This window comes from Echinops telfairi, unplaced genomic scaffold, assembly GCF_000313985.2.
Source record: "Echinops telfairi isolate 266 unplaced genomic scaffold, ASM31398v2 ScPeMD7_7467;HRSCAF=8505_1, whole genome shotgun sequence".
NCBI classification, from domain to species: domain Eukaryota; kingdom Metazoa; phylum Chordata; class Mammalia; order Afrosoricida; family Tenrecidae; genus Echinops; species Echinops telfairi.
In genome coordinates, this window is record NW_022111368.1 from 8,941,863 (window position 1) to 8,951,446 (window position 9,584).

General features: G+C 40.2%; 1 protein-coding gene across 3 annotated transcripts in view; it reads left to right on the top strand.

The window, feature by feature from the left end:
* Positions 1-9,584, top strand: part of ARHGEF7 (Rho guanine nucleotide exchange factor 7) — a 106,091-nt gene that overhangs the window by 72,781 nt on the left and 23,726 nt on the right. For all 3 annotated transcript variants that reach the window (XR_006679461.1, XM_004704306.3, XM_045283932.1), the window contains exons 12-15: positions 336-414; positions 601-740; positions 3,224-3,448; positions 5,989-6,082. Coding sequence is in view for 2 of the 3 variants with exons in the window: in XM_004704306.3 (XP_004704363.2) it covers positions 336-414; positions 601-740; positions 3,224-3,448; positions 5,989-6,082 (538 nt within the window). In the remaining variant the exon portion in view is untranslated. The remainder of the gene's footprint in view (positions 1-335; positions 415-600; positions 741-3,223; positions 3,449-5,988; positions 6,083-9,584) is intronic.

The window sequence follows — 9,584 nt, forward strand, 5'->3', positions numbered from 1 at the left end:
TCACTTAGGTACTAGCTTTTTTATGTGTTTTAAGTTATGTGATATTTTTGTGTCCTTGTGTTTATGTTTAGAGAAACTTATTGGATGAAGTCTACTTTTATTATTGGTACTATCTGTATCGTTTTGTTTATTCAGTTGCTTGATTATGGTGTTAGGATTTCTTATTTGAGATGGAGATTTTTGTATTATACATGCATCTTGTATAAAGAAAAGAGTTTTTTAATAAGTAGTTGCTCTGTCATTGCAAATAAATTTAATATTTATTTTAATAATGGTACATTCTTTATTAGAAAAGCACTAATTTTTTTCTTTTTTGGTGGGGGGCTCTTTTTTAGGGAAAGCTACCAACAACAGGAATGACAATCACAAAGCTTGAGGACAGTGAAAATCATAAAAATTCATTTGAAATATCAGGTGACAGGCACAGACTTTTATGAATGCTACCTATCGATGAAAGCTGGATTATCATTTGTTTGCAGATTCTTGCTTAAATAATTCAGAGGGCTTGTGTTTAAGCACTGTTGAATTATAGTCTCAGTGTGTATATATGCAGGTTTTTCATTAATTTTTGTCTCAGCTTATTTTTGTTATCTCTACTAGGGAGCATGATTGAACGGATATTAGTATCATGCAACAACCAACAGGATTTGCATGAATGGGTGGATCATTTACAGAAGCAAACTAAAGTCACATCAATTGGAAACCCCACGATTAAGCCTCATTCTGTGCCATCTCATACTGTAAGGATTCTTACTACTCTAAACAATATAAGGCTTTTGCTGAGCTGCCAGGAAATAATTGTATAGTTTATGACATGATTGGTTTCTGGATTAATAATGCAAAATATTTGCTTCTAATTTCTCTGTGAATAGTTTGTATTCATCTAATAATGAATAGTTGCTCAGTGATCATTATTGTGTAGCAGTTGTAAAATCCTGCCTACTTATTGGTGATGGATAGTAAACTCCTGTGAGTGGATATAAAAGACCAACTTCACAGAGTTTTCCTCTAAATCACTAAAATCCCTCGTCCACAGAATATTTGTCTTATAATTTTAACTTTATTTACTGTATTTCACAAAGCATAACAAAATAAATGGTTACAATGGTTTGCAAAAAGGTCAGGTAGATTCTTGTTGAAGGACTTAAAATGGATTTTTAACTCAATGTTTTGGTTTTAAAAAAGTCTTACCTTAACTTAGCAAAGCTCAGTAGTTCATTGTTTGCTTGGTTTTTTAGTATATTTATAACATTGCCAACTAGAGCATTGCCAAAGTTTAAATGTTTAAAACTCTGTACTGGTGTTTTATGATTAAAATAATTGGTTTAGATCAAGAAACATGAGAAAGAGAATTTCTGTTTCATTCATATTCTCAAAAACAACCGGAAAATGACTTCATTACATTTTATTTCACATAAAACTGCTGTATACCGTGGCATCTCAAAATTTCTTTCCATGTCACTTCCTGGTTTGGAAAGCATTTCCTCAAGACACAATTATTAAATTCCTACTGTATAGAAGCCACTATTTCTCACCTAGTGAACTTCAGAAATGTTCTGCATTCACCCTAAGGAATCCCTCCTCTGAGGGGATTGTGTATTCTCCGTGTGATCTGACTGTATCCAACTTGTTAGACCAGATAGACTAAAGAAACAAATCCAGAGACATTCATGTGTGTGTAGGAGAGAGGTTTATATCAAAGAGCAATTATTTATTGAGAAAGCATCCCGGCCTAGTCCAGATCAAGTCGTTAAGTCTTATATTAACCCATATGTCCGATACTAGTCTATAAATTCCTCTCAGCACATGCAATGATGCCAAACGCAGGAAGATCACTGGCCAGTGGATGCAAAGTCTTGTGGATCCAATGGCGATGGAAGTATCTCCTTGCAGTTCCTCCAACTTATGAGTATGTCTCTTTAGCAGGAAGGTGAAGCAGAGTGAGAGAGGAAGTTCCCAGAAACCTCATGAGAAGGTCACGCCCACATGGAGGCTTCATCCGGCTGTGACCTGATTGACAGGCTAGACTCCACCCCATTCACTCTTACTATCCGCAAGTTGGCACGAGATTAACTACCACATACTCTAAGATAAACCATAGCCCTTTTTGCCTTTTCAAGTAAGGAACAGTAGAATTAAACGTTACTCACTATGACTTTATTGCTAAAAGGAATGTGTTGCATAATTTTGTCTCTCTGTGAATTAGTTCATTAAAAAAGTTGCCTTGGCATAGTAGTCTGTAGCATGTTAGCCACCTCACGCTCTGGCCACCGTCCTTCCACCAAGGACCAGCTGCCATTTTTGTGGCTCTCGTAGACCGTGCAACACTCATGTTCCTGACTATCATGGCACCTATCCTTGATAGTAGGTGTGTTTTAAGATACACCTTCTCACTTTACTAACTATCCAGCTCATTCTTCTATTAAGTATGCCACACTATTACTGGCTAATTTAAGAGCATTGGCTAATTTTGATTATTACTTTTTTAATCTACCATTTCCTCCCTTACGTGATGGAGTATTTTGGGGATTTCCAGGAATATAAATGCTACTAATCAACATATTCTTTTGAGAAAGTAGGTTTTGAATAACTTTGTTTTGATTAAAGCAGGTATTTAAAAGAAGTTGACAACTTTTTTTTTCTGCAAAGGAGCAAATAGTAAATATTTTCAGCTTTCTGGACCACAGGTCTCTGTTGAAACTAGTTCAACTGCTGCTGTAACCCATCAGCAGCCGACAGTACTAAGGCTATGTGCCAGTAAAATTTTCCCAGTAAACAGTGGGCACCCTGTCGTTTTACTGACCCTAAATCAACAGCCAGTAAACAATGTACTTGAGAGAAGGACAGATGACCTTGACATCACCCTATGCCTACATGCCTCATCACAGAGAATGTCAGTTCTCTCATATACAGATTTCTCTGATGAAAGATCTTTTTTTTCAGGCAGCCACCCATGACAAGCAAAGAGGTGGCTTGTAGCGTACTCGGTCTTCACTGATAGATGCGAGGTCCTGAGCAAAGTAGTGCCACACCTGACTGTGTTTGACCCAGAACTTGATGGTTTGGAGCCAGAGATTCAGAAGCAAATGATAAAGATTTGAGTCATTGGAAGTATTAAAATGAAATTGACGTGCATGTACTTGATTAGGATTTATTTTACTGTAAATGTGTTCGGGTCTTACGTGTTGCCTACTCTCCTTTTCAAAATCTGTTTACTTCCCAGCTTCCTTCCCATCCAATCACACCATCCAGCAAACATTCGGACAGCAAGCCAATGCCACTGACTCCTGCATATCACACGCTCCCACACCCTTCACATCATGGGACTCCACACACCACCATTAACTGGGGGCCTTTGGAGCCTCCGAAGACCCCCAAACCTTGGAGCCTGAGCTGTCTGCGCCCTGCACCTCCTCTCCGGCCTTCTGCTGCTCTTTGTTACAAAGAGGTGAGGTCCTTTGGCTGTGCTAGTGACTGCTTTCAGAGGTGCAGCAGAGCAAAAGTCAGTCTGTACTCCACTCTGTTCTCCGCCCCACTCCTCCGAATTTACAGTTATCGACAGTCCCGTATTTCTCGCTATGACATAAGAAGCACCAATTAGTTTCTTCAGTACTAGGAGACTGGCCTTGGAGGCCCAGAGTAGATCTGTGAAGAGAAAGGGTGGTTAGCTCCGGATCCTTTCTGGGCCCTTGCATGGAGTGGAAGCTTGTACTTATCCAACAAATGCCGCTTCCTTGTTGCTTCCTTAAATCCGGCCAATTTGAGGAGCAAAAACCTAGAAAATAGTTGACATGGGTTCTTCTTTGGAGCCTCCGATTCGTTTGAGCTTCTAGTTGGTGAGGGGTGTCAGTGTACCTGTATGCTCCTCTGTTGTCCCTCATCGCCCTTTCAGCAGTTGACGCTGCTGTCCACATTCTGTCACCAGAAGCTCGTTGAGATGAAGAGAAATAAAAAGGAAAATAATTAAGGCAGCTCCCTCTGTGTTGTGTCAGAAATTATAAAACATTCTTTTTACCCCTCTTCTTTCTAATTCAACATTTATTAAAAATAAAGTCCTCATTTATTAATATGAGAGGGCTTTAAAAGGTTCATGGAGAAATGGAATTAAAGATAAGAATGGATTTTTTTCATGAACTTGTTTTGAAGTCTCATATGTATTAACCATCTCAAGCACTTTTACCTAAACCTGTTTCAACAAGGAAAGGGATAATCTTACGGAAAGTATTCTGAGAAAGACCCCTGTCTTTATTGAGTAGCTTTATTGAGGAACCTTAAGCACTGATAACATGGGATCAAGTCTTGATGTCGTGTTACTGGTCATATTTGCCAAGGGAACCAGTGCATACCCTCCGTACTTGCTAGAAGCCCCTAAGCATTTTAAGATAAACAGAAAAGTCTTACACAGTCTTTTTATATCTTTTTATTTTTCATGAATTTTGATTTTTATGACACCTCTTCCTGGTGGTCGTGTACCCATGTCAGGAATTTTTGGTAATGGGAAGTTACTGTAAAGTTATTTATCAAATAGTTTAGTGCTCATAATCCCGAAGAAAAGTGAGATAATAGAGAGGAGATTTGTGGCAATTCAGTTACCTGGACAGGAAATTGGAATAAAACTGTTAGGCTTGTACCAAGGAAGTGTGATTAAAATGAATTTTAAAACAAAGCTAAACAATAGCAGCAAGAAATAGCAAAGAAATAAATAGGTATTTAGGTAAACATAAGTTTTGAGTTTGTATAAAGCTGGCTGCATTTGTCTTGCTAGACTTTATGTTGGAGAAACATTTCATAGATAGGATTGTCCAGTGTAGAAGTAATTTTATACAGCATGGTGAAAGAAATGGCAGTGCATGGAGAGCGAGCATGGAGCCTACCTTCCATAGTTGCAGGTAGTCAGGTATAAGGTGTGTGTGTGTGGACTCACGTGTCTCGGTGTATTTGTAGGCTTTCCAGCAACACAACACAAATTGTATGTTTGAGGGAGCATCCAAAGTTTCATTGTTATCTTTTAATTCCCCCTTCCATGAACTTTTAAAAGCCCCCGTGTGTGACTACTTGATTTCTGCTGCATTTCTAAGTGCCTTTTCTTTTTAAATTCATAAAGAAAAAAATACTAGGTGCCAACTGTAAAAGTCAGGCTGTATGCACTCTTAGCACATCTCACCTTCTAATCTGAATTTCACATTTTCAGATTAATTAATAGTTTTTGTAATGTAAATGGTGTAAAAGGTCGTCTTTTTCCGCAATGATACTTCATTTATGCCTGAAAATGGAAATGCCTCACCTACACCATTGGACTTGGTTCTGCTCATTCAGGATTTCTCTTCTTAACTGCACTTTGCCTACAAGTTCTGTGTTAGACAAAAGCAAGGGCCCAACCATTGCCTTGAAAGCGGACTCGGCTGCTGTGACTGCACACAGGACAGCCAGTGCCCACAGTCCAGCGCTCTCGCCTCTGCTCTCAGGGCCGAGTAATCCCTCTGTCCTTCTGACTGGCTTAACGAAATCATTGTGTACTTCCCTTTCCTTTAAAAATAGCCTCACGGTCCTCATCTGTTTCTAATTAGATGTGTCCGATGAGTCTGCTCCTCCGAAAGTCACAGCCCCACCAGCACCTATCTTGGGAGTGTGTCTGGTTATCTTTGTCCACATGTTGCGCCATCTGTCAGTGTTCTCCTCCCTCCAAGCTCTGCCAGCCTCTGCCAGCCTGAAGCAGCTTTGCTCAGTGTTGTTACAACACTGAAGGGATCGAAGTACTACAAGGAAGCCTGTCTTTTATCAGTCAACAAGAAATATTAGCCAATGACTAAAGCCAAAAATGGCTTAGCATTTCTCATTGGTAAAGAAAACTCAAATTATAATGAGAAAAGTAGGAAGCTCGTGGCTGTATTGCTTTAGCATTTTCCACCTTAGGAGTAGCCCTCATTTATATACAAATAAGATTAATGACTTTGAGATCAATTTTTTCCCACTTTTTAATTTCCCTAGGATCTTAGTAAGAGTCCCAAGACCATGAAAAAACTACTACCTAAGCGCAAACCTGAACGGAAACCTTCTGATGAAGAGTTTGCATTGAGGAAAAGTAAGTACATGGGAACGAAGAAACAGGTCTCTTTTTCACAGAGATGTGCTATATCTCATTAGAACGGAGAAGTGATTGATAGCTTTTCAACGAATTCAAAGCGAAGTCAAGGGTATGAACTTGATACGACTTGTAAAAAGGTAAGCCCGTAGGAAATTTGGGAATCGTTGGAGCTTGTGCTTTTGACAGCCATGTTGGCCTTTGTACACAGAAAGGAAGATCTGAGTGTTAGCGATGAAGCACGTGCATAAATTTTCCTGCAAGAACACAGTTTTCAATCTTAAAGAGCGTATTGATCCCATCACATTTTAGCGCCTGGATGGAGCACACTTGAATTATCTTTCATTTGTGAAGCCAGGTGTCCAGTGTAGACTTGGAGATTTCTCCTGCTCTTTCTCTCTGCCTTTTTGCCCATAGAAATTCTGTACACTCTTTCTCAAGTGCCATAATTACCTGAAACTTCCTCAAAATTCACTAATTGAATGTGGCCTGTTATTTTTTCAGATCTTAGCGTTGTACTCCACCCACATGATTATATTGCTGTCTTTTTTCTATTATAACATTTGTATGCTTGTGTGATTTCCACTACTCATAGAAGCTTTTTATAAACCAGAGGCAGAATCTTAATCAGCTCCACACTTTTCATTCAGCTTCTGACAGGAAGCATCTTCCATACATTGTCAGAGCTTAGCTAATAGCTGTTGGATGAGTTGAGTAATTTTTAGAAGCAAATTATTAGCGACACTCCCTGTTCCTCCCGGCCTCTACTTCTTCCCAGGCTCCATATCTTTCCTGGTGGATAGGAATGAATACTAGACACTCTCTAGCAGATCTCTACGGGACTGTTCAGCTGTATGTGAGACTGCTGGAGATGGGTGGTGGAGCCAGCCCTAGACAGGTTGTGGAGGTGGTTGTTCATCCAGGCCTTTATCTACCTATCTTACCATTTTTTCAGGCTGCTTTGTTCCTGAAACTCCTCATTCCTCAGCTCCCACCAATCTTAGAATTTTAGGGGTTAGTGAATCTGATCAATTCAAAATAGAAATCACTATAACTTGCTGCAGACATTGCTTCACTGTTTTACTTTATCCAAAGACAAGCTCAGGGAGAGAGTTAGTCAGTGTCTGGATAGCACACCGAGGAAGGGAGGCAGTCTGGGCGGGGGAAGAGGAAATGGTCTCCAGAGCCTGAAGGGCCTGGACATGAAGCCGAGCTCAGCCCCTCCTGAGATGTGGGTTAGTTACTTAGCTCTGAACTCGAGTTTTTCATCTTAGTGTGGTAGCTGATAATAAATTGGAAGAATTAAATAAAATAATGGAACTAGAAACTTCTCAATAAGCGTTTACGCTCTTTTCATCTGATTTGTGCACAGTAAACACTGTAGCTTAGATTGCTGTCCTGCCTCTCCCCTCTCCCCCCATGTAAGATGCTATAAGCATGTGAGATGCTAAGGTTACTGAGCAACACACCTGTACCACACTCACAGAACACTGTAATGGAGCCATCGATGAGTAAGCAAATTATAGGGAAAAGAGCCAGATTTTTGAACCACAAAGATCTAGAATTGAATGCTTGCTTCTCCATTTCTAGATGTGCCGTCACTTATCTATAAAAGGGGACAAATAAAAACTTTCAGGGTTATTTTGTCAAGAAATTTATTAAGTACCTTCCATGTGAAAAGACACGGTTCGGGGCATTCAGGATATGCCTACGTGTAACCTAGTCATTTATTTGACAGGTATGAATTCAGTACCTTCTGTGTGCCAGATGGGGTCAAAGGGCTTCAAAAATTCATGGATATAGCATCAGAGCCCTGACACCAGAAGAGCTAGACGGTGCCTGGCTACTACTGTGAGCTGCATCCTCAAAATCACACAAAAGACCAGGCTTACTGATCAGACAGAGACTGGTAGAACCCTCAGGGCTGGCCCTTCACTAGCCTACATGGCCCCATTTTCACGCAAACAACAGACAGATACTGTTTTTCACTTGGTGGTCGGGTGGGGGTGGGGCATGAACACTAGGAGGAAAGTATGAGCACTTTCAAATAATAAACTATTTCAGATCTGGAGGGCAGCATTTATCAGAGAATGAAATTCAGAGGATCAGGAAATATGGAGGGATGGAAACAGGAAACACGGGGAGTAAGTGGGACAAGTGTAGCTACGTGGAGGGAATTGTAATCAATGAGATGAGTCGAGGTGTATATGAATTGTTGAATGGAAAACTGATCTGCTTTGTGAATCTTCACCCCGTTCACAGTGAAAAGACTAAAAGTTTATGGAAAGATGGGGTTAAAAGATAATGGGAAAATTCCCCAAACTGTTTGAGGCCCGCTCATGCAATAAAAAAAATTCCCTGTGCTGTTAATTTTATAGAAAGGTAAATGTGGGGATGTGGGTGGGGAGCAGGGAGGGAACAAAGTAAAGATAATGTATATCAGTGTTAAATACTGCAGAGAAAAATCAATTGGGGGTGGTGTAAAAGAGTAAGGACAACTTTCAGGTGGGTGATCATTAAAGGTATCACTGAAACGATAGCCTTTGAATAGACGTTAAAGGAGTTCTGCTCTCTCCTAATGGATCCCCCTGTGGCATAATTGACTCAATGGCAGACAGTTTCAGGGGTGTCTTGTCTGGACAATGGTGCCAATATTGTAGGTGGCACAAACGCAAAGAGATTTCAGATGTTCTTTGAAGATCTGAGCCTCCAGCAGTGATTATAAATTGAGGTGTTTTTGTCCCCCAGGGGACGTGGAGCAATGCCTGGGTATTTTTATTGTCACAGCTGCATGGGTGCATGGAGGCCAGAGTGCTGCTATCTGACAGTGAACAGAGTGGTCTCCCTCAGTCAAGAATTATCCAACTCAAAACATGAATTGTACTGAGAGAGCCCTGGCCTCTGGACTTGTGCTGCTACGAAGAAGAGTTACCTGCACAGAGATGCCTGGGGGAGGGAGGCTGGTAGGGAAGAGTGTTCTGGGAGACAAGTTGCTCACTGAGCTTGAGATTCTTACTAGACATCCAGGAGGAAATGCCAAGTAGATGATCCAATATATGATCCTGCAGTCTGTGGAAATGTCTTGATTGGTGATAAAAATGTCAGAGTTGTAGTCATTACTTAGATAGTATTTTAACATAAGGGATTGAAATCATGATTGAAGATAAAGAATTCACAGTCTGAGTTTTAAGGTACTTCAATTTTTTTAAATCAATTTTTGGGGGGCTCATACATCTCATCACAATCCATACATCCATCCATTGGGTTAAGCACATTTGTACATTTGCTGCCATCATCATTTTCAAAACATTTTCTTTCTACTTGAGCCCGTGGTATCAGCTCCTCATTTTTTCCACTCCCTCCCTGCTCTCCCTTCCCTCATGAACCCTCAATAATTTATAAATTATTATTATTTTATCATATCTTACATTGTCTGACATCTCCCTTCACCCACTTTTCTGTTGTCCATCCCCCAGGGAGGAGGTGATATGTAGATCCTTGT